At 43.0% G+C, this 25,821-nt stretch overlaps 1 protein-coding gene across 5 annotated transcripts in view; it reads right to left on the reverse strand.

Annotated features, from left to right (window-relative positions):
* LOC122444990 (schwannomin-interacting protein 1) overlaps positions 1–25,821 on the reverse strand; it is a 177,577-nt gene that overhangs the window by 3,624 nt on the left and 148,132 nt on the right. For all 5 annotated transcript variants that reach the window (XM_043473893.1, XM_043473892.1, XM_043473891.1 and 2 more), the window contains 4 exons: positions 8,393–8,510; positions 5,884–6,081; positions 4,832–4,955; positions 1,991–2,084 (listed from right to left, as the gene is read on the reverse strand). In XM_043473893.1, coding sequence (XP_043329828.1) covers positions 1,991–2,084; positions 4,832–4,955; positions 5,884–6,081; positions 8,393–8,510 — 534 coding nt within the window. The remainder of the gene's footprint in view (positions 1–1,990; positions 2,085–4,831; positions 4,956–5,883; positions 6,082–8,392; positions 8,511–25,821) is intronic.

Here is a 25,821-nt window from a genome sequence, read left to right on the forward strand (position 1 = left end):
TGGAGGAAAGGGAGAGGCCTCTGCATGTCTTCTTTGCACCAAGGACTGCCAGCACTGCTCTGAGGGACAGAGAAACTGTCCTCTGTTACCACTGGCGAGTCACAGAGCTGATGAAAGAGTTTACATCTTTCTCAGAAGATGCATGTCCTTGTATAGTTCACTACTGATTTCCCATAACCTTTTTTTAAAAAAATAATTTTATTTATATATCAGCTGTGCTGGGTCGGGCTTTTCTCTAGCTGAGGGGAGCAGGGGTTACTCTCTAGTTGCCTTGTGTGGGCTTCTCATCATGGTGGGTTCTCTTATTGCGGAGCACGGGCTCTGGGGCGCTGGTCTGCAGTAATTGCGGCTCAGGGGCTTAGCTGCTCCGAGGCTCCTGGACCAGAGATTGAACCCCTGTCTCCTGAATTGGCAGGTGGATTTCTTTACCAGTGGGCCACAAGGGAAGCCCCTGAGTTCCCATAATCTTAACCCCTATGTGCAAAGTTCTTAGCCTAACAAAAAGGGAGGTGTCTTACAATTGCTGGTGCAGTGCCTGAATATATCTGTAGGGGGCAGTAACAATATTTGAATGGTACCATATTTCAGATGTAGGCAAACATGCTAAGAAGGTACGAGAAGACCTTCTGGTTTTTTGTTTGTTTTTGTTTTTGTTAGGAGCAATAGCAATAACATCCAAAGCATACAAAACAGAGTGCTGCCCACAGGTCTTTAAAAACAAACTTAAACATAGTTCTGCAGCCTTTATTTTGCTACCTGAGCTATTTTTATAACATTGCATTTGGGAAAATATTTAACCCAGTGTCTCACACAGAGAACAGGTCCCTGTGGTGAGTGCTGGGAGCACTGTCACTACATATGTTGTCAAGCTTCCCTTGGATGGTTCTGGATCACATGGTTAATTCCTTATGTTATTGTGACAAGCAGTTTTCTCTCTCTCTTCGGGTGCCTCTACTCTCTGAATACCATCTCCGGGATTAATAGTAATTGTTGCCTTGTGGCTTAAAGACTTCCTATAAACTGACTCAGAAAAGGTGTCATAAGACCGTAGGAATGCTCACAGTTTTTCCATGCACTTCACGTACTTATTATGAGAGGCTTTTCCACAAAGAAAATGACAAAGAAATGCAAGATCTTGACTAGCATTAGTCTAGTTTCCCTACTGCCCAGGGAAGGAGGCATTCTTCACCTCTTTACAGAGAGGGGGCCTGGAGCCAGGCCCAGCTAGAAACTCAAGTCTCGGAGTCTCCCCATGGTGAGAGCAATCTGGTGGCGCTGGTGCTGTGGAAAGATGCCAGGGTCCTCGCCTTCTGGGCATGGCAGATGTCATCAGGAGCTGGGTCAGATAACAGCAAGTGCCACTTGGGGACAGCCACCATGGTGCCGGAAGCATGCCCGCATGGAAGGGTTTAGGGACAACTCCCCAGGGGGATGGTCCTTCAGGATAAAGTTCTTAGGCCAGAACTGCTGACCAGATTGAGGTGGGGGTGTTCCAATGCACTGACAACCCATCACGAGGGAAGGACGGTTGTGCAGAAGCAAAGCATTTGGGTGGGAAAAGTTTCGGCTACCTGCATGCATGCTCAGTCACTCAGTCGTGTCTGACTCTTTGAGATCCCGTAGACTGCTTCCCTCCATCTAAATAGCTGACACCAGCAGAAATTAGGTGAGTCACTCATGAAAGTAAAGGAAGAAATTCTCGACAGCTCCATGTGTGTGTCAATCCCTCAGTCGTGTCTGACTCTTTGAAACCCCATGGACTGTAGCCCTTCAGGCTCCTCTGTTCATGGGATTCTCCAGGCAAGAATACTGGAGTGGGTTGCCATTTCCTTCTCCAGGGGATCTTCCCGACCCAGGGATCGAACCCTCATCTCCCGTGTTGGCAGGCAGATTCTTTATCACTAGTGCCACCTCATTCCTGCCTTAATTCTTAAGCTTCCGATCATCCTGGGCTTCTTTCCTTCTTTGGGAAGGGTGAGGCCCCGCTGACCTGGTCAAGTCCTCGATGTCCACCAGCATGGCATCCTGTTCCGTGTGCAGCTCGTCTCGGATAAGGAGCAGCTGGACCAGCTCTTCGTTCAAGCCTGGGGCAAACGAAAGAGAGCGTTAATAAAGCTGCATCAAAGTCAGGATGTCAAACTATCTATGGACCATGGTGTGTGTACCATATAGACACACACATATAAACAAACAGCTAAACACAGTAGGAAAGTATTTTTGCTGAAACGTTAGGGTTCTCATTAGCTTCTCAGAAGCTCAGGAGAAGTCACCCATTTGAGAGCACTAGTTTGCCTACTTACAGAAGTGTTGGAAGAAAAGGCGTATGAAGTAAATCCAATTACATTCGCATTAAAGTGGGAAAAGAAGTGGTTAGCTGTTAGGAAAGTAGCTTGTTAGAAGAAGCAGGATTTTATTTTGAAGATACGTGAGTGTAAAAGTCTGGGGCATGTTGAGTTCTCCACCGTTCATCTTCAGGGGGCTCCAGGCCATGCTGAGCGCTGGAGGGGCCGCCCCACTTGACGGGCATCACATCAGATGCCCAGCTGGACAGGGAGGGGCTTGAGGATGCTCAAAGGTTACCTGGGGCCACGAGGAGGAGCAGCCCGACATGCAGGCTGTTCAAAGAAAGAGTAAAATCTAAAGATGTGGGAGAATGAGATACGAAAGACCTGGAGAAATCACCCCTGGTCTCCAGACAACAGGTGCTGAGGAAAAGACTCCTTAGGATTTATACCGGGAATAAAATAGATGGAAACACGGCTAGACTTCCTGAAATCTGTGCACTGGGTTAATCTGGTTTCTGCCATTGGAAAATATAAACAAGCCCGGGGCTGCTTCTTGCTTTTCCCCCCATACTGACTTAGAACAAAAGCGTCTAGGTTTGAACATGTGGACACGTGGGGAGAGGATTCATTTGGCAAGAGCTCTAGGCCCAGCAACAAAAGGAAGGAAGAGGGTACTCAGCAAGGTCCTCCTTGAAAACGCTGGATTCAGACCTGAAATGATGCATTTGCCTGCCTTTAGTTCAGATTTGTTTCCAATTTTAAAAAGGAGAAAAAAAATCATACAAAGAAATCTAAAACTTCCTCTACTCCTGAAAAGGACTAGCTGGCAATGCTATTATTTACAAGTCTAAGGAAGATATTTTGATGGTAAGAGATCAGAAAGCCTTTTAAATCCTTGAAAGAAAAATACTCCTAGTAATTTATTCTCAACGAAAATTAAAATATAGTAGAACTTCAAAAAAAAAATCCTATAAATCTATGGTTTGTGACCCCACAGACTGTAGCCTACCAGGCTCCTCTGTCCAGGGGGTTTTCCAGGCAAGAGTACTGGAGTGGGTTGCCATTTCCTGCTCCAGGGGATCTTCCCGACCCAGGGATCGAACCCAGGTCTCCAGTATTGCAGACAGACACTTTACCGTTCGAGCCACCAGGGAAGCCCAAAATGTAGTAGAACTTCAAAAAAAAATCCTATGAATCTATGGTTTCCTAATTAAAATGTAAATCCTTTCTTTTGATTTTAAAATAATGAAGGTATTGAGTTAAGACTCCGTGCTTACACTGCTGTGGGTGTGAGTTTGATCCCTCGTTGGGGAACTAAGATCCCTCATGCTGCCTGGTGTGGTTGCCCTGACTCCGCAAAATATTGAAGGTATTAAATCGCCACTGCGCATTTTATTTTTTTCTAGTGAGTTCTTAGGGCAGCTTTCTATACTGGCATAGCGCATGGGAATGTCTTTTCTATATGAAGTTTAAAATTTTTTATTATGGACATTTTCAAAGTGATACAAAAGCAAAGAGACACGAATCCCCTTGCCCTATGCATCCAATCAGCTTCAAAAATAATCAACTCCTGGCCAGTCGTAACTGACGTTTCTCCCCTTCTCCAGTGAGGTCATTTTATAGTGAATTTCAGACATCCTATTGTTTCATACATAAACGCTTCAGTATGCATCTCCAAAGACAGGGCTCTTTTTTTCTTTTAAATTAACATAACCATAATGCCTTTATTGTACCTGAATAAGTCAATACATCTTTAATAAAACATTTAGTTAATGTTCGAATTTCCCTACTTGGTTCCCAAATACTTTTTTATAGTTGGTTTGCATTGGGTTGGCATGTCTATTAAGTGGTTTTAATCTATCAGCCATGGACTTTATGGACTCATATGTTTCAAGGCTGGAGGGCTCGTGAGTTCACCTGGATTCAGCAAGATGACCCAGCTCTCGACTGAGCTCTCTCTGTTACTGGCCCAGCACATGCCCTTCTCTGCACAACCAGTTGAATGAATGCCACTCACTCACCACAACTCCCTGCACACTTCCGGTAGAGGTCCTTCTTTATTCTGGGGGTGAAAGGCCCACTCCTTCTCACCCTATAATTTTCACCTATCGGTCCTATACACTTTCGCCACCTGAAGTCCCACAACATAAGGTGAATAGGATCTGATGAGCTAAAATAAATTATATATACAAGTAAAGCTGAGCACACAATTGTATACGTATAATACACATACAAATATATATAAATACAACAAAAGACCTGGAACTACTAAATTGTATTCTACAAACAGGTGTTGTGACCCAACTATATGCCAGGCACTGTGCTAGAAGCTGGGGATTTCAGATGAATAAAAAGGACCCTTAGTCTCTGTGAATCTTGAAAAAGTCTTAAAGTTTCTCAACACGTTATAGTGAAAAAACAAAGGGAAAAAGAGAGGGTCGATTCTCTTCCTTTCCTTGCAAGGACACAGGAGGACCCCGAGGAAACGTGATATCCCATGATATTTAACACTTCATATCCCATCTTCCAGAGTATCTTACACTTACTTTCTATCTGGGAGTGGAGATCATTGACTATCACTTGTAGCTGCCCAATAGTCATGTCTCTCAGGTCAGTGGGCTTTAAGCTTCTTTTCATCAAGCACTCACTTATATGAGGCATGTGTGGCAGCTGAAGACACAAAAGGAAGAAACAGCGATGAGCGCAGAATAGTAAGCACATTGAATACAGGACCCAGTTTTCTCCTAAAAGACCCACCTTCATTCACCCACTTCAGGGTCCTCGTTTAAAAGCTTTTCCTGTCTGATTTCTCCAATGCAAGGCCCTCCATTCACACACCACACATTCTCACATGTTATCAGCATCATAATGGGACATACTCAAACCAAAAGTTTTTGGACTAGTCTACAACTGACAGTCAATAATTAGATCCACAAGTGAATTACCAGGGAGCTCAAGCAGTTATCAGTTACATAGATTAAATTACTAAGACCCACTATTTATTAATTTATAGCATGCTACAAGCACTGTGCCAAGTGCTTTGAACACTTTTTCCACTGAATTCTCACAATCATGCTCTGACACAGGTGTTATTATTATCCTCATTTTACAGATGAGAAAACTGAGACTTGCCCAGAGCCCCACAGTAGATCAATGGCAGGGCTCGTCTTAAGCTCCAAAGGCCACGGCCTTTATCCACTCTATCACACTGCCTTCATTGAACGGTAGGAACAAAGAGTTAAAGCAATAGTGAGTTTGCCACAGCAATGGGTTCTTAAACTAAGACCGCTTTAAAGGAATGAAAATATTCTCACAACAGCTAAGACTGGCCTGAAGACACAGAGTAGATGTGAATGGGGAGCAAAGTCTATGTTTGTGAAATCTGTAGCTTATGCATCCTTCAGTGATACAGTAGGAAGGAAAAAGAAACAGACTTAAATATTTCTCAATGACGTTTTACACAGTGCCTTCTAGAAACCCAAGTTTGCGTAACTCTGGGAAAGGACTGAGACAGCCTCAACCATGTGCAGCCACCCCTCGCCAGCCAACCACCGCACGCCCGCCCCCAGTCCGCTGCATTTCAGCGCTCGCTGCTTACGAGATCAGCGACGGGAGACTTTTTCCTGTTCTGTTTTTCCACTTCCACTTGCATTTTGGCCATTGGTTTGGCCATGGCAAGGGCCATTTTGGCTTCGGCCTGTAGTTTCTTTTGCCTTGTGAGGAAATCCATGTCATCCAGGGATTCGGATTCTTCTTCAGTAGTGTCTCTATCTGAGTAGGAAGAACTCTGTTTGCTCTGAAAAGGGAAAAAAAAAGCAGCATCTGAGCTTTGTGCACGGGGTCCCACCTTTGGAGACAGGCTACAGCCTTCCCTGAGTCCTCTCTCAGAGCGGCCAAGAGTCCCCTCCATCAACACAACCCAACTCTTGATTTGATCTGTACCAATCACAGATAACTTTTATTGAATGATTATTTATTTACCATTAGCATTTAATGGGTCAGGGCATTCCCCTGGAGGAGGGCATGGCAACCCACTCCAGGTATTCTTGCCTGGAGAATCCCATGGACAGAGGAGCCTGGCAGGCTACAGTGCAGGGGCTCAAAAAGAGTCGGACATGACTGAAGCAATTTAGCACACAGCATTTAATGGAAACAATGTGCTAGCATTGTTCTAAGTTCTTTGCATATTATTTTTTGCATTTACTTATTTGCTGCTTTATATTTAATAACTGTATTTCAATATAATTCTTTTTTAAAATTTTTAATTAATTTTTATTGGCATATAGTTCCTTTACAATGCTGTGTTAGTTTTTGCTGTAGAGCAAAGTGAATCAGTTATATGTGTGTGTATACATATACATACTTCTCTTTTTTAGTAAGTAACATTTTCAAAGGTAGTTTATCTCCTCAGTTTCAATAAAAGGCTGATTTTAGCATAAAATGTAACATAATTAATAATAGGGATTATATATATTTATAACAAACTTGAGACTTTTCTTTGATTCTTACTCTCAAAAGTTGCTTGAAATGAACAGACAACAGCAAAATATTTCACCCAGAGCTCAGGTGTTACGTTACTCCCTGAGTGGACAGGATCTCAGCTATCCAAAGAAGTTCTCTTGTGGCACTGTACTCAACAACTAACATAGTTTCCTGTCTTCGATAAGAAAGGTGCTGGATAGACCTCCCAGAGAGGAAAGAAATTCAGGAATAAGTACTCAGGGTCATCAAGCCATCTTTTATATATGTGTGCAAGGAAAAGTGTTGTTTAGTTGCTAAGTCGAGTCCCACTCGTCATGACACCATGGGCTGTAGCCCACCTGTCTTCTCCATCCATGGGCAAGGGTACTGGAGTGGGTTGTCATTTCTTTCTCCAGGGGATCTTCCCTGCCCAGACATCTGACCTTTGTCTCCAGCTTGGCAAGCAGACTCTTTACCACTGACCCACCAGGGAAACCCCGCAAGGAAGAGTAAGCAAAGCTTAACCCACATTATTTTGCTAGTTTCTCTGAGAGGTATCTTTTCAGTGCTAGCCCTCCCACCCTCTGCCAGGACCCCATCCCCTGTCTTTTAAAATGTGTCCACTGCTAGTCTATGCTCATATTTCTAAGACCAATGGGGAAGGAATGGTATATAGCATATTTTCTATTTTTTTATTTACTGCATACAATTCTTTTTTTAAAATTAATTTTTATTGGCACATAGTTGCTTTACAATATTGTGTTAGTTTCCGCCTTATGGCAAAGTGAATCAGCTGTATGTTTACATATATCCCCTCTTTTTTGGATTCCCTTTCCATTTAGGTCACCATAGGACACTGAGAAGAGTTCCTTGTGCTATACAATAGGTTCTCATCAGTTATCTACTTTACACCCAGTAGTGTATATATATCAACCCCAATCTTCCAATTCATCACCCCCTCTTTCTCCTTTCTCCTCTAGCATCCAGATGTTCCCTACATCTGTGTCTCTATTTCTGTGTTGCAATAAGACAATCTACACCATTTTTCTAGATTCCACATATATGTGTAAATAATATATGATATTTGTTTTTCTCTTTCTGACTACTTCAGGCTTATGACAGTCTCTAGGCCCATCCATGTCTCTGCAAAAGCCACCATTTCATTCCTTTTTATAGCATATTTTCTTTTATAATTTTTAGGGCCTATGTGATTTTCCTGATGATTTAATATGAAAGTAGTTGCTAACTTTAACAGAACTTATGCATCCTCAGATCACAGTTTCAAGTTTTCAATCACTCAAATTTTAGGAACATGTCACGTTAAGAAGGGCTTCCCTGGTGGCCCAGGCAATAAAGAAGCTCCTGCAGTGTAGGAGACAGGAAGACTCCCTGGAGAAGGGAATGGCTACCCACTGCTGTATTCTCGCCCGGAGAATCCCATGGACAGACGAGCCTGGTGGGCTACAGTCCATGGGGTTGCAAAGAATCGGACACGACTGAGTGACTTCCACACTTCACATGTTAAGAAATGTCATGAGACATCTCTTTCTAAATCTCTGCAATGTTTGTTCCTGATCAACAACAGAAAAGAAGCTAAGTGAGCAGGAAAGCACACTCTGAACCTCAGTGGCAGCTCGGAGACTCACCATGGGAGACAAGGGGGTGTCCAGGCTGGTTTCGGTCTTGCTGTCATCAGCATCGCTGTCCTTGTCACTGCCGCTGTCGTTGACAAAGCAGATCTGCAGGTTCATCCCGCTCTGCAGGCTGGGCAGAAGCACACAGAACACTCATTCCACTCAGCTATTTGTTACCCGGTAGCATCCAAAAACAGTGGTTTTGCTAGAGAAAGTAGTTTAATGTGTTCTTCCCAGGGAGCAGTGAGTGATCAGTATTATGCCCAATTCATAAATGGTAACTTTTACTAGAGGATAAGAAAGATACATTGATAAACAGTAAGGTTGTAACTTTTAACTCCTACTGTAGTAGCTTTTTTTCCACACAGAAATTCATGTTGTTGAAAAACTAATTTCAAGCCCCATTATAGCACCTGGCACAATACCAAACACATCGTTGGGACACGATAAAAATGTGTTGAGACACTGAGTTTACATTTTTGTCGATGAAGATGAATGGATCCTCAGCCAAGCAGGGCTGCCTGGTGTCATCTGATGTCCTGCCCCACAGGGACAACCCAAAGATGCTCATTAAAGCCAGCATCCCGGGGCCAGAGGTCTCAGAAAAAAAGACTCCCCCCTTTTTTTTCGCCTCAAATATAAAAAGGTCACCTATCAGACAAGTTGATCTTTGCACCTTTCACTGTGACAAGTCAGAGCTGATTCGGTGTTAGGAAAATTTTATTTGAGGCAGTTGCCAAAAGCCAACTGAGGGAGCTCATTTATGTCATTAAGGAAAAAAAAAAAAACAAAAAACCACACACCAGAGGTTCACCCTAGAGAAACTTAAGGGAACTTCCAACCTAGTTATAAAGGCACAACGCTGGAACACAGCAAGGCTCTGCAGACCGCCTGGCGCGCCGAGCCTCAGAGGCAGAGATGTCTTGGGAGTTCATTATGTTTGTGGCGAATCCGGGAAGCTCCAGGAGGGATGCTTCTGGAAATGTGGTCACAAAGGGCCGCCAGGCTGTGTATCTGCCACACACACAGCCAGGCTGAGGATCCAACTCTGTGTCCTCATGCTCATTGGAGGGCGAACACGTTTCATGACTGTTTGACAACAAAAAGTTTTTCAAGAAGCACTTTCTTAGCAACCCTAGTATCTCCAGTCTGTATGTAAGCTTTGAGAAAGAAAAAGCAGAAGGAAACCCCTTAAGCAGCAAGGGTCCTAAGGAGGCTTGTGTAAACCAGGTTTAGAAGAGTGGACGCTGAATCTGCTCTGACATTACTGTCACAGTGAGAGACGCAAAGATCAACTCGTCTGATAGATGACGTTTGCATTTTTAAAAAATTCCAGTGGGTAGGGATGCTCTGTACAAAATGCTCAGATGACTCACTGAATGCACTTGTTTGATTGAAAACAATACAGAAGTCAGAAAAAGGACTGATTTAACACGGGCACCACTGTTACGTGTATGCACTGCCACCTGTTGTTAACTTCTGTGATTACTGAGAGTCCCAACTTATTTCCCCAGGAAGGAAATGCAGCCTTTCTCTCAGTAGGTCCAATTCCGTTGCTCCCCACCCTCCCGTGCAGGCAAGCAGAGTCAGGCCCAGGGCTGGTCGCAGAAGGTGACAGGTTCTTCTGTGATCAGCTGAGGGTGCTTGGAATCAGCAGGACTTAGGTTTGAATTCTCACTTCATTCCCTGAGCATAATACTCAATCTGTATCTTCATCTGTAAAACAGGGTGTATAATTCAGTAAGAAGGAAGCTTCAATACTACGGCCACCTGATGCAAAGGGCTGACTCATCAGAAAAGACCGTGATGCTGGGAAAGATTGAAGGCAAGAGGAGAAGGGGACGACAGAGGATGAGATGGTTGGATGGCATCACCGACTCAAATGGACATGCACTGGTGGACTCAATGGATTCAACAGACTCAATGAACAAACTCCGAAAGATAGTGAAGCACAGGGAATCCTGGCGTGCTGTCGTCCATGGGATCGCACAGGGTTGGACGTGACTGAGCAACAGAAAGACTGAAGGTGGGAGGAGAAGGGGCGACAGAGGATGAGATGGTTCGATGGCATCACCAACTTGATGGACCTGAGTTTGAGCAAGCTCCGGGAGTTGGTGATGGACAGGGAGGCCTGGCATACTGCAGTCCATGGGGTCGCAAAGGGTCAGACACAACTGAGCGACTGAACTGAAGTGAGTGACATAACAAGAAAGAAAAATGAGAGGATTTAGCTCAGAGCTGGCATAGGACAGGTGCTTTGTACGTGTTCATTATCCTCCTCCCTACTTTCTGAAAGCCTACACAAAGGAACACAGGATTTTAAAGGTGACGCAACTTTGTAAAGAGACCCTTGAAGTCACGTACTTGAACACCTGGCCTGTCATGGCAGTTTCTGATGCACAACTGACTCTCTGAGACATCCTGAGCTGACTTGAACTGTTAGGCAGCTTGAAAATTTATTGAGATGGAACATGTCTCCTTTTAATTTTCTTCCAATAGAATATTTTTTTCTGGAGTAATCTAATATGTTCAGGTTACCCTTTGATCCCATATAAATTAAGCTTTAAAATTCATTATTTGTAGTTGGTAAAAAATTAAAAAAAAGTCAACCATTTTTAACAATGAAACTCAAGATCCATGGATTGGACAATAGTGGGAAATAAAAGTGCAAATTAAAAACAGGCATATTTTAAAGTCATATCTTAAAGACATTTCAAATTAAACCTAATTTGAATCTAGAACTACATAGTATTTCCTATTTATCGAATAAAGTCTCGAAGAGAAGATGATACTACATAAACAGATTATAAACACACAAAATCACTGACAATACCATTGCAAAATAAAGTTTAAAACATCTGAAGAAATACATTTCATTCTGAAGAAAGCTTGATCATAAATTCTGATGTGTTGCCCCCAAACTGACCTTTGTGCTAAGGCCCTTAGACCTAAATCAACCATCCCACACAGCGTTTCTAACTCAGGAAAGGCAAATTAAAAAAAAAAAAAAGGAAGGCTTTAGTAGTTGGAGCAAAATGAAAAAAATCACCTCAGGTAGAAATTCAGAAAATCGCCTTAGTAACACATTATCACCGTGGGAAACTGCGCAGACCTTCTTAGAGGGCGAGCCTTATAATTCCTTGTAGCGGTAATCACCAAGAATGTCACTCTCAGGAAAAGGAAATTATATGACACAGCAGCTAATAGTTCAGCGGGGATTTTAGTAAAGACATCTTAAAACAGACTCAGGTTTCAAGGAGGATTTGTTTCCCTTTAGCCTTTAAGCGGGTTTAAGATGAAGGCAGCTTTTAGGAAGACTCAACCACAGCTCCCAAGCAGCGGCCGGGTGCTGCCGAGGGTCTCTGTGCTGCAGGGTCAGGGGCCATGACCCCTGCTCGGGGCCCCTTCCCACCCTGGGAGGCATGGCTGCCCTGAGGCTCTTCCTCTGGCCCCCTGGAGCCCAGGCCTCTGTCCTTCCCACTACTGCGGGGGCCTCGATCACAACAGGGCTACACAGTCCTGGGAAATTCCAGCAGCTGGGGGGCTAATTTGCCTGGATCTCTCCAGCACAGTCTGCGGTGAAAACAAAACACCGTCCTCTTCTTGTTAATTAGTGTAAAATTGAAAGCATCCAATTCGAGGTTACTTGATGTTTGGAGTGGCGCTTGGCAGACTGCGACGTGCAAAAGGCTGCTTGACATGTGTCTTGCCTTGGATTTGATTTCTGGAAGGTCTGTGCCCTGGTCACCCCAGGAACTGCTTCTCCTTATGCCATGAACAGCCATACTGTTGCCCAGGGTTACTGACAGGGAGCCAAGCCCCTGAGAAGGGGCTGTCCTAGATGAAGAAGGCTCAGAAACACAGAGAGAAAAAGACTGTGTCTTCTGGACGTCTCTGTGAGTTCATGTGGCTTTCTGAGGGACAGTTCTTGCCACCCAGAATTGGGAAGGCATTTAGTCGAGAGGCTATTCAGCCTCGGTGTCCTCTTGGCATTTATAGTGAGGGAAACTGTTACTTGGGGCTTCCTGGGTGGCTCAGTGGTAAAGAATCTGCCTGTAATTCAGGAGACTCAGGTTTGATCCCTGGGTTGGGAAGATCCTCTGGAGAAGGGCATGGCAACCGACTCCAGTATTCTTGCCTTGAGAATTCCATGGACAGAAGAGCCTGGCGGGCTATAGTCCATGGGGGTCGCAAACACTTGGGACGTGACTGAAGTCTCTAAGCAACTGTTACTGAGAGAATGCCCGCGCTGATTTCTCATTACTATCACCAGGCATATTATGAAAAAAAAAACACGGAATTGAGAGAATGATGGAGTTGGAAAAATCTTACCTCCTAAGAATCCTAGCTACCTGGTGATAACATTTGGTAGAAAGATAATACTTTTTTTTTCCCCTTCACAAGACAAGGAAAAGACTAGTTTACTCCCTGGGAGAAGTGATGGCTGGTCCTAAAGTTTGCTGTGACGTCAACTGGGGGCAGCAGCATTGGAAACCCAGCCTCTGTCCTGGCCTTGGGTTTCGATGCCTGGTGTGATGGCCAGCTCCAAAACTCAGAACAAATTGGGGTGTTTCTCGATTTTAGAAACAGGAATCTCCCAGCACCAGCTGAAACTGCCTGCATTCACACAGAAATGGTTAAGATTCTTTGGTTCTATACCCTACACCACACCTTGGTTAACTTCACTTGGACAGTGGCATTGAATGTGAGTTAAAAGTGTGTTCACTACATTCTTTCCCTGGGCTGAACAACCATCTGTGGGTTACGGGGAAGCCACGCTCAGTCGCTCAGTCGTGTCCGACTCTTTGCGACCCTATGGACTGCAGCCCGCCAGGCTCCTCTGTCCATGAGATCTTCCAGGCAAGAATACAGCAGTGGGTTGCCATTTCCCTCTCTAGGGATGGGCAAGGCAGGGATTACTTGAAGAACTCAGATAACTTGTTCCTGATCTGTGACAGCCTGATTATTAAAATGTCCCAACTCTTCTCTTCCCTCTGTCTGGTCCCTCTGTAATAAGATTGTGGCTTCTCCATCCAGAGGTAGAGTCTATTTCCTGATCCCTGGGCGGCCCTCCTGATCTGCCACGGCCAACAGAGTGCGGAGGAAGTGATGGCGTTAGAGTGCGGAGTCTCCCCCTGCAGGGAAAGCTGCCACTGCCCAGGTCCAGCTCGGCCGGATGGCAGAAGACAGGCTTTGCAGCACAGAGCTCAACTGTCAACTGTCCCAACTGCGGCCCCAGGCATCTGAGAGACCTCAGTGAAGAGCAGCAGAGGCACCGTGCCAACCCATAGCTGATCACAGACACAGGAGGAAGCCCCGTGTGAACCCAGGTCTGACCAGCAGTAGAAATCAACGCTTATCATCTGATGCCACTGATGTGGGTGGGTTTTTATGATATACCATCACTGTGGCGGCAGATAACTGCTGAAAGGTTACAAAGCAAGAGACTACAGGCTGTACCTCCAGTGGCCTTTCCCCCACACTGCGCTTATTCTCAGGTGTGGATTTATCAAGTCTTGCCTGTGATGGCAATATAATTTTAAGCGCATATACCTCCTGTTGTTAGTTTTTGTTTAGTTGCTAAATCGTGTCCGACTCTTTTGTGACCCCACTGTCTGCAGCCCACCATGCTCCTCTGTCCATGAGATTTCCCAAGCAAGAATACTGAAGCAGGTTGCCATTCCCTTCTCCAGGGGATCTTCCTGACCCAGGGAGCAAACCCGAGTCTCCTGCATTGGCATGCAGATTCTTTATGGCTGGGCCACCAGGGAAGCCCATGTATTAATCCTGTAGTTGCCTATAATTTCAAGGCAATTGTATGGTTTCCTTAAGAAACAGAGTAAAAGGGAACTTCAAAACGCCTAGGCATTTCAAACCTGCATGCATTGCTCACCTTCTGTCCAAAACCAGTGTGGTTGTGAGGGCCTCTGGCTCCGCTGTTACTCATTACTCAGTATTCCCAACTAGTCTGTGGCTGGACTGTTAAAATATATTGCCTTTATTTATTTTAATGGGTCTTTGATGCATTATTCAAAGGCTTTCTACATAAAGCCTTTCTACATTTGCTGTTTTATGAGAATTTCAAAGGAGATGGAATATAAAATGTATGCTGTAATTAACCAAGGATAGCTGTGAACACATTTCATTTTTCTAAGAATCTGTCATGAAGAAGGAATGTGGGAACACCTGAGGTCTGGGTAAGTTCTAGATACATGGGGTGTATGATGGTGTCTCTGTAGGATGCACTGAGGTGGGTTAAAATGAAGCGCTGCTAGGGACTTCCCTGGAGGTCCAGTGGTTAAGACTCAGAACTTCCACTGCAGGGGGCATGGGTTTGATCTCTGGTCTGGGAACTTGATGCTTTTGAACTGTGGTATTGGAGAAGACTCTTGAGAGTCCCTTGGACAGCAAGGAGATCCAACTAGTCCATCCTAAAGGAAATCAGTCCTGAATATTCATTGGAAGGACTGATGCTGAAGCTGAAACTCCAATACTTTGGCCACCTGGTTCAAAGAACTGATTCATTTGAAAAGACCCTGATGCTGGGAAAGATTGAAGGTGGGAGGGAGGAGAAGGGGACGACAGGGGATGAGATGGTTGGATGGCATCACCGACTCGATGGACATGAGTTTGAGCAAGCTCCACAAGTTGGTGATGGACAGGGAAGCCTGGTTTTCTGCAGTCCATGGTTTTGCAAAGAGTCGGACAGGACTGAGTGACTGAACTGAACTGAACTGGGAACTAAGGTTCTGCATGCCATGCAACATGACCAAAAAAAAAACCAGAGAAAAATTGTGAAACACCTTTCCTATTTCCCAAACCTTGCTCCTCACTCTTCTTTTCCTTACTGACTATTTCATACTGACATTTACCATGAGATTTACAGAATTACTATTCAGAAAAGAAAAGGCAAAGTTTTTGTTTCCCAAAGTTTGTTATTGTGAAAGTATACTATTTCTTGTTTTACTTCAGTGGGGCTGTGTTAACTTCCTTTTGCTAAAGACTGTGTAATGCATGGGATGATCATTCAACTTTTAAAAAATTTAAAATTGAAGTATAGTTGCTGTATAATATTATATGTTACAGGTGTACAATATAGTGATTCATGATTTTTAAAGGTTATACTCCACTTACAGTTACCATAAAAATACTGGCTCTATCTCCCATTGTACACCTCATCCTTGCAGTTTATTTTACACCTAATAGTTCATACTTCTTACTCCCCTCCCCCTCTTCCGTCTCCCCACAGCCATCTCTCCTCGGTGCCCAATGTAGTAACCACTAGTTTGTTCTCTATAACTGTGAGTTTGCTTCTTTTTTGTTATATTCACTAGTTTGCTGTATTTGATTCCACATATAAGTGATACCATACAGTATTCATCTTCCTCTGTCTGACAATTTCACTGAATCTAATGCCCTCCAAGTCCATCCATGTTACTGCAAATGATAACATTTCATTCCTCCTTAATGGCTGAGTTAAGCTGGCTTTTTAAAAAGAGTGATATTCATATAACAGGTTCAAATACTGCTGGCCTAACATATAACATCACACACAAAAGTACTATAAATGATGCTTACAAGTATATTAGGAAAAAAAAGGGGACATTCATTCATTCATTCATTCATTCGGTGGTCAGGCAAGAACATCTCTGCAAACCCCACAGCACTGGTCAGCCGCTGCTGAGCCTAAGACCCCTGAATTCCTCCCCTCCCCACACCTCCTCAGGCCAGGACACACTCCTTCTAGCTCCCTACAGTCCCTCCTATTGCCTTTTATCTGGGCTACCTCATTCCTTCAAGCTTCTTCCTGGCCCCTGCAGGCACTTTATAGTTCACGACCCCTGTATTAAGCGGATGCATGGAGGTAGTTGATCTAGGAACAGAGACTAGGTCTTTGAACAGGTACCAAGCGCTTGGATCATTAAATCACAATATACAAACAGAAATGTGGAATATATAAAGCACTGGGACAAAACTGAAAAAAACAAACAAACACTTACTAGACAGTCCTTATCCTACATATGAGAAAAGAAACACTTTTACTTAACCTGAACGTTAGTTAGCAAGTAAGGTGTTAACCAAAAAGAGCCAATGAGCAGGGAGCTAACTGCAGAAGAAAGGCTGTCTGGCCACTGGAGTGGGGTGAGTAAATGGAGAGAGGGATGGAAAGCTAACTCTCCAGCAGTTATGTGTCAGAGAAGCTAAGGGTTGTTTCAAACTGCGTGCTAGAGACAGGACCGGGGGACAGGGACCACCATGTCTCTTCACGTCCTGTCCTGACCCCACATCTTACAGGACTCAGGCTCCCGGCTTCCTCAGCCAAAGCAGAGGAAAGCAGCTCTGAGGGTGGGGGAGTGTGGACGGCGCTCTCTGGGGTTTCTTCTCCCAGTTCCGGGCAGACCTTTTGTCCGCTCTCTTTCCTAAGGCTCGTCAGTTCTGGACCTTCCATCTGTCTGTGTTCATGTGAGGGCTGGTGGACATCCAACTCCACGGTCTTCTCACTACCTAGAGGCCAGGCGTGGGCTAGCACTCACCAGCTTTTCTCTGGTGAAGTGCCAGCCTCTGGAGCCTCGCCTAATTCTTCAGGGAGCCATAAATACCTGCATTCCTCAGACAGCTGCTGGTTCCAATTCCACGTCAGCATCCAGTCCCTTCACTAATGACCACTTACATGTAATTAAATTTGGAATTATAGGGTCTTAATGTTAAAAAATGCATTTTCACCAGAAATATTTTCTGCATGAATTGAAGACCAGAATGAGACCTCTTCTGATACTGCAATAATGATGGAATGAAACAGTCATCTCTCCTAAGTGCCAAATGTGGTACACTTTCATCTTAATTAAAGCCAAATGATTTCTAAGCCATCTACATTCTCAAATACAAAGTTACCACTTTTGAGCATCTACTATGTTGTAGGCACTTAATAAATATTATCTTTAATCCTCAGATACACATAAAACAAGTATGATGAACTCCACTTTATATATAAGAAAATCAAGGCTCATGGATTAAATTATACAAGGTCACAAAGCTGGCATTTTATTCTAAGAGAGTGTGGTGAGAAGCCAGGCACTTTAATAAGGCTAGAACAAATTCATGAATGGAAGAATAAAAGAGAAGATGAAAAAATAAAAGCAAAACAAAAAACAAAAAATTGGAAACAACTTCAATGTCTAACGATAAGAGATTTAAGTATATTATGGTGAAATACATGATTGGCCATTACGTGGCTGGTAAAAATATATGAACAGTTATGAAACGGGCAAATGATCTTGATGTATTATGAAGTCAAAAAGAAAAACCAAACTCTAGAACAATAGGTATAGTATGATTTCAACTCTGTAAACAAAAATGTGGAGATATATGTACAGAAAAAGTGGCAGGAAATACACCTAGATATTTTTTGACGGAAGAAATTCAGCTGACTTTGAACTTTTCTCTTTTGAGTGCCTCTAAGTTGCTATGTGTGGGCATTTAGCAGGAATTAAAAAAGGAAAAGGAGAGAAAATGGGCGAGTTGATTAGCGCTTGTTTGTTGGAGAAAGGTGAGTAGGATTAAATATTTGACAGCTGGAAGAGGACCGCTGCGTTTGTGGACTCAGATGGTAACTATGCAGAGACCATGACTCACACATGAGTCAGGCTGGCTTTTGTTCCCGGCAGGGTGCTGGGGTGGGGGTGGTGGAAGATCCTCTTTGAGGGCACTGAGAAACCTATTTTCTTGCAAGTGGCCATTTCTGTGGATGGACTCTTTGATTCAACTGTTGTCATCCCTCCCCAGCCTAGCCTTAACCTCCTTCCTTTTGCATCTGCACAGATGACAGACTCTAAAGTAATGGGTATACATTTCACCCTTTGTATTTGTTTTCTTTTTTAACTTTGCCTTTAAAAAAATTTTTTTTTTGGCTGTGCCACACAGCACGTGGGATCTTAGTTCTCTGACCAGGGATCAAACCCACATCTCCTGAAGTGGAATATCCCCTGGAGTTGAAGCATGGAGTCTTAACCCCTGGACTGCCAGGGAAGTCCCTCACTGTATTTTTAAAACCAGCCTGCCTGTCGATTCTGCTCAGCCCAGGTGGAGTTTAAACTTGTATCTGCCTGACCTGCTGATGATTTTCAGCTGCTGGAGCTGAAGTTCAGCTCGTACCCCTTCCAGACCTGCGATAAGGTCTGTACCACGGCTGCAGTTTAGCCGCGTAGTCATGTCCAACTCTTTGCGACCCCATGGACTGTAGCCTTCTACATCCTTCTCCGTAGGATGTAGGCTTCTCTGTCCATGGGGTATCCCAGGCAGGAATACTGGAGTGGGTTAGCCATTTCTTCTCCAGGGGATCTTCCCGATCCAGGGATTGAACCCTCACTGAGCCACCTGGGAAGCCCTAAGGTCTGTGCTGCTGCTAAGTCGCGTCAGTCGTGTCCGACTCGGTGTAACCCCATAGACGGCGGCCTGCCAGGCTACCCCGTCCCTGGGATTCTCCAGGCAAGAACACTGGAGTGGGGTGCCATTGCCTTCTCCACTAAGGTCTGTGAGGTTAGGTTAAAGATAGGGCAGTTGAAGACTCATGTCTGTGGATGTTTTTGAGGGTTATGGTTGGATTTGGTGAAAATTTTAACTGCAAATTCTTTTATTCTCTTGAACACTGAATTACTGCTTTCACCACTTTTCATGTTTATGTTTAAAAAAATATTGGGGCTACCATTTAGGCTTGGTCCCATAGTAAGCTTTATCTCAGAGACTCTCTGTTTCATGATTTAATGTGTGGTCATCTGATTCCATTCAGTCATTAGGAGAATGCAGTAGATTTACTGAATTGTGCTAATTCTGTGACACGTGGTTATTCATCTTTGGCCATCTTTTAAAGTCTGGCTATGTCTCATGATCTCAGTCACCCACACAGCTGGTGGCATAAATGTTCTACTGAGCAGTAGCCCCATCAGCCAACAAACCATACGAGGGCCGATGAGAAGGAGGTGGGCCCTGGAAGCTGGCTCTCCATGCCTTCTGATGGAAACATGCAGAATGGGGGTCAGTGGCTTGGAAGGTGACATGCAGCACCTCCTGATGGCACAAGGGGTGACAGTGTGTGGAAAGATGGACAACTCCAAGGGAAACTGGTAAAAGGAGAATTGAATTGTGCATGTGAAAAGGGTGTAGGACTACCTTAACCAATTTCCCTTTTTCTTATTTTTTTGTATGCACAAAAGACACATGCGACAAAAATGTATATCCAAATAAACCTGAAAGAGCTTTTCAATAAAACACAAATTCTGGAATTCCCTGAAAATCCAGTGGTCAGGGTTCTGAGCTTCCACCGCAAGGGACACAGGTTTGATCCTTGGAAACTAAGATTCCACATGTACATGGCACAGCTCCCCCTGCCCCCGTGCTGCCCTGATTAAGAAAAAAATAAAATAAAATGCTATGTGTTAAGGAGGCAGGTGTCACCATTTAACTGACAGTGATTTTCTGAAATATCTTGCATGGGTTTTTAATGCATGTGATAATCTGATTGAGCTATGGTTTTTTCCAGTAGTCCAGGATATGAGAGTTGGATCATAAAAAAGGCTGAGTGCTGAAGAACTGATGCTTTCGAACTGTGGTGCTACAGAAGACTCTTGAGAGTCCCTTGGACAGCAGAGAGATCAAACCAGTCAATCCTAAAGGAAATCAACCCCAAATATTCACTGGGAGGACTGTTGCTGAAGCTGAAGCTCCAACATCTTGGCTACCTGATGCGAAGAGCTGACTCATTGGAAAAGACATGCTGGGAAAGACTGAAGGCAAAAGGAGAAGGGGGCAGCAGAGTATGAAATGGTTGGGTGGCATCACTGACTCAGTGGACATGAATCTGAGCAAACTGCAGGAGATAGTGAAAGACAGAAGAGATTGCAAAGAGTCAGACATGACTTAGCAACTGAACAACAACAACAATCTGAATGAGAATAATCTGAGGGGCACAAAAAATTTTATAACATAATCAAACAAAAGGATTATGTTAAACCTCCAGATGACAGAGCTCACTTGCAGTCAGTGGGACTTTTTTTCTCCTAGCAGCTAGTGCTTATGTAAAGTCTCAAAGAATCCAGTCCTCATACAAGCTGTGTGTGTCCAGGCTCGCGGGAGGGACCACTGTCTGCAGGGAGTGCAAATGGCAATAATAAAGTCATGATAACTTGTCAAAGATGATGCGCCAATGGAAAAATCATTTCTAGAAGTTCTTTTAATTAAACATTTGGCTGTCCACTGGAACCGTTTTTAAATATAACACGCCAGCCCTGTGGCCTTTTTCTCCCCATCCCCCACCCTTCTGCAGGAGCTCTGACAATTGAATTCTCACTGGTGATAATAATAAAATTCATAAGACAGAGTACAGCTAGTTATGCCTCTAGCAAGATGTCAAATTTCACTTGCACAAAATTAATTGCACCTAATTAAACTGGGGTCATTGGCATTACTGTAAAGTGAGGCTATTTATTAGACAAAGAAAATCTCACAAATATCAATTCGCTGTCCTTTCACGTTTGCGAAAGAGAAGAATTGCTTACATAATTAAATTTGCTTTGCCATTTTAATAGTATTAGTCCTCAAAAGATCCTTTTCAAATTTTCCTTTACTTTTAAAATTGTGTAATATTTTAGTATACTGGAGGTAATTCTTGGAGGACGGCATAAAAAATAGTAAGAGTTTTCCGCAGAGTACCCGATGACTTTTCAAATAGTATATCAAAAAAAAGAATTTGTAAACTGTCATTTGCAATGGCATGTACCTTGGAATTACTCATATGAAGGATATTCTATGCAAATTAATAGTGTGCTTGTTTGAGATTAATATGAAGTTTAAAAGATATGTCACACGTTATAAATAGGTTGCTGGAGTATGTACCTATTACTTCAGGAAAGAAAATTTCACTGCATTAGAACAGGACAACCTCTTCTCATCCATCCTGGGTATATACGACCACTGTGCTGACTTCTAGGAATTTATGCAAACATTATTGCTGTCAGAGACGAAAGGATGATTTACTTTACTGGCAAAATGATGCTGCTTTGACCTGTGATTCCACGGCAGATTATATATTCAGATTCTCAATTCCTCACATTCAAAGCTCCTATGAATCCAGTTTCTTTAAAGGCGCTCTAGATCACTGTTATTCGTCCTACTGATACAACTCCCTGGGCTATTTAGTGCCTCCCTCCCTCCCCTCCACCCAGCCCAAACAGAAAAGGAGGTGGTGGGTTAATTTTATCGGTCTTGTCTCAGTCATTCACCAATAAACCTGCAAGAATGAGAAAGAAATGTGTTTTGATTTGGGGATGTTGAAATGGCTGAGACAAGTAAACAGTAATCATTATTCAAACCAGCATCTCAAAAACTCTCTGGGGAACTTCTAGTTTTCATAATCTTCATACTGCATGGAGAGAGGGGTATATAACCTTTTCTAGGTTACAACATCCCATTGCATATTTTATGAAATAGACTGCATTAAGTTGCATTTATATTTATATACATGTGAATAAAATCTGGGCTTCCATTTTGGCTCAGTGGTAAAGAATCCACCTGCCAATACAGGAGCCTTGGGTTGGATCCCCACAGAAGATCAGGAAGATCCCCTGGAGAGAAGGAAATGGCAATCCACTCTAATATTTTTGCCTGAGAAATTCCATGGACAGAGGAGTCTGGTGGACTATAGCCCGTGAGCTGGAGATGGCTTAGCTACTAAACAACAACAACAAATAAAATCTATCTAGGGTAAGGGAGGAAGAGAGTGGGGGTCAGGTTTATTTTGTGTTTACTCTGAGAAAAGGAGAGTGGAAAAGGCAGAAATAGCTTCCTCTACAATGTCCAAACAGGTTGTCCTGTTTGAAAGATGAAAGATTTCCTATTTGTCTATTACTAATGACCACTCTGTCTTGTATTTTCATAGCAGCCAAGCCAGTTTCCATTCCTTTGATATCAATAACATTAAGCTATGTAAACTCAGAATCCAAAATACAATGCTGATTCAAGATTAATTTGGTCAATGAGAAAAATTTTATAGCAAAGTATTATACTAGTCATAAGAGAAAATGAATATTTTTTGAGAACGTGAGTAATATTTCTTAGCTTATTTCAAAAATAGGTAATTCATTTTCCTCATTTCCTTTTAAGCTTTTAGCTGAAGCATTTTTAAATAGAAAAACTGACAAAGGTCATACGATCTCCGTTTGAAAAGGCTGATTATGTGTGGATTAGCAAATTTGGAAGAAAAATATGGCACTTCCTGTACTTGCCACATTTCAGTATAAGTCAAATTTAATTACTTGAGTTATGAAGCAATATCAAAAATTCTTTTGCTGCAGTATTGGGCATGAAATGTCTTTATGGGATTATAGTAAGTCTAGCTTACATTTAATAACTTGTCATTCTTTTAAAAAGTGCTTTAGGAGATAGCACCAATTAAGAAAATTCAGTGGGGCTGAAACCCAAAGGCCAACTGAGAAGGACTTACATTTTCAGTAGCAGCTTAATAAGCACGTCTTCCCAAAGGACCTTCATGCTACTTCACAATTTCTCACATAATGCGTATGAAGTTAATTTTTACAGGTAATCACACATCCTTTAAAATGCATAAATAGAACTCTATTATTTTGCCAAAGGATCCTACTTAACCAGGTAAGCCCTGCCGTAAAAGAAAGCTTAGCACTTCAAAACCCGTTGCTTGGTCAATTAATTTTAAGTCCTCAGCCTCATTTAAAATTGAGTACTGAGCTCCTTAAAGTAGTAAATTCATCTAATATTTACCTGGTTTTGATTATTTAACTAATTCAGCACATGTGCTTAGGTACATTTTGGAGTGTCACATGGAGACCTCAGAGTTCTAACATCCCTCAAGTACTTCTGTAAGGAAGAGGTAAAGTATTACCAGCTTAACGAAGAATTGCAGGAACTGGAATACATTAGAACATTAATTCTAATAGGGATGAAGAATATGGGTTACACAATTGCAACTGAACATCTCAGGCTCTTCTCCTACATTATTACTGAGCAAAGGGAATGGCAGTCAGTCTTTTCAGACTTAAAATTTACAGGGATAAAGTGACATTTCTTAGAAACATTAAGTATCATTATTAACCATCATCCAAAAAGTCATCGTGTTCTCAGAGAGGATGATCTCATCCCAGGATGAAAACACATCTGAAAGAACAGGATATAAATAATCTTCCTTATGGCGCGTCAACAAGGGTAGCTTGTTCTGAGCTCCTGTGAAATACATATGTGTTTAGAGAGCTGTGTCTCCAAAGAGTGTGGATGAGTCACTGATTCTCAAGTGATGCTAGGCTACAAGAGTCTCAGGTGGGCTCTGAGGGTTCACAGGGGACGGGTGGTGAGGGGCAGTGAGGGTGGAACAGGGGGGCACTGAACGGAAGTGGGGGGGAGGCATATTCTGGGCAGGGTTATCCCAACCCCTCTCCTGCAGTCCTCCTGAACCAGAGGTCAGCTTTGTTTTACCTACATGGTTTCAGCACACAATTTTATCTGCAAAGCCATTTCTTCTATTATAAATAATGAAAACCTTTTGGGACTTCCCTGGCAGCCCTGTAGGTTAAGACGTCACCTTCCAATGGGTAAGGGGCAAGTCAGATCCCTGGTCAGGGAGATCCCACATGCCTCATGGCCAAAAAACCAAAACACAAAACAGAAACAGTATTGTAACAAATTAAATAAAACCTTTGAAAAGGGTCCAGATTAAAAAAAAATCTTAAAAAAATAATGAAAATCTTTATGAGACATCTAGTTACAAATGGCATATGAAACACAGGTATTTATCTACTCTCACTTCTGAAATCCTACTAAAATAATATAAAAGGAAGAAAGAAAGTATAAACCTACAGGGATGAAGAAAATGGAAAAGGAGACAACGGCACACAAGAGAGTTAGGGAAAAAAAACAAAACACAGATGGATGAGCAGCATCTGACTTTATTTCAATTTGCTAGATGCCTGCAGGGGTGGCTGGTGGAGGAATCACGTGCGTTTTCACTGCAGGACCCTGGAAATGCTCAGGTACATCTGAGGCTGGGAGGGGGCAGACTGTATGTGGAGGAAGACTGATTTAAGCAATTGAAAGAAAAATCTAGACCTTCTAACTTGCCCTGTCTACCTGTGGTCTGGCAGAATGAGAAAGTATACTATCTCGAGAGGCTCAATCAGAGGAGGTCCAGGCTGGGGCTCCCTCAGGCACAGCTGAGGTGGCAACGAAAGGCCTTATTGAAATCACAGGAATTAACTTCATGATGAATCGTCAACCATTCACCTGCTCGAGTCTTACACTAGCAGCCAGGCTTAAAATTTCTCAGGACGAAGTTGGAGAGGTTGTCTCTGGGTAACTTACAGCCCAAGAGAAAAGAGATTTAGATACTTTAAATTGGATTCATCCTGACAAAACAGTTGTGTTTTTACCTGATCATTCCAAACTGAAATTTGTGCGTGCGTGCTGGGTCACTTCAATTGTGTCCATGTCTTTGCAACCCTATGGACTGTAGCCCGCCAGGCTCCTATGGGATTCTCCAGGGTGAGAATACCGGTGTGGGTTGCCATTTCCTTCTCCAGGGGATCTTCCTAACTCAGGGATGGAACCGGTGTCTCTTACATCTCCTACATTGGCAGGCAGGTTCTTTACCACTAGCAACACCGGGGAAGCCCAAAGTGAAGTTCATCATTCATTAATTCAGTAACTATTCAGTGACTGACTATTAAGCACTATCTTATAGTTATGGTACCGTCTATGGGATCACACAGAGTCAGACACGACTGAAGTGACTTAGCAGCAGCAGCAGCAATAGTTATGGTGGTGAACAAAACAAAGATCTGCTCTCTTGAGGTTAATATTTCAGTACTAGAGAAAGACAAAGAACAAGTTAAAAGTACATTTAATACAATGTCAAGTAATGATAAGGGTCACAAAGAAAAACGAATCAGGGTAAGAGGTTGGGTATTGACTTTTCAACTGGGTGATCAAGGCATGTCTCTCTGAGGAATCAGTGTATGGCTAACAGGGCCTAACCAGAGAGTTTAGTGTTAGGGCTTGGAGCTAACAGGTCTTAGAGTTTTATACCTAATTATTAACAAAAATGAAAACAAACAAAAAAATAAACTCAGAAAAAAAATCATGGACCTACAGAAATCAGAGGAAAACATTTTGAACAATTTAACTAAAATAAGGAGTACGTCAAGGCTGTATATTGTCATCGTGCTTATTTAATTTATATGCAGAGTACATCATGAGAAACGCTGGGCTGGATGAAGCACAAGCTGGAATCAAGATTGCCGGGAGAAATATCAATAACCTCAGATATGTAGGTTGACATATGACACCACCCTTATGGCAGAAAGTGAAGAAGAACTAAAGAGCCTCTTGGTGAAAGTGAAAGAAGAGAGTGAAAAAGTTGGCTTAAA

This window comes from Cervus canadensis, chromosome 7 (genome assembly GCF_019320065.1).
Source record: "Cervus canadensis isolate Bull #8, Minnesota chromosome 7, ASM1932006v1, whole genome shotgun sequence".
Classification (NCBI taxonomy): Eukaryota; Metazoa; Chordata; class Mammalia; order Artiodactyla; family Cervidae; genus Cervus; species Cervus canadensis.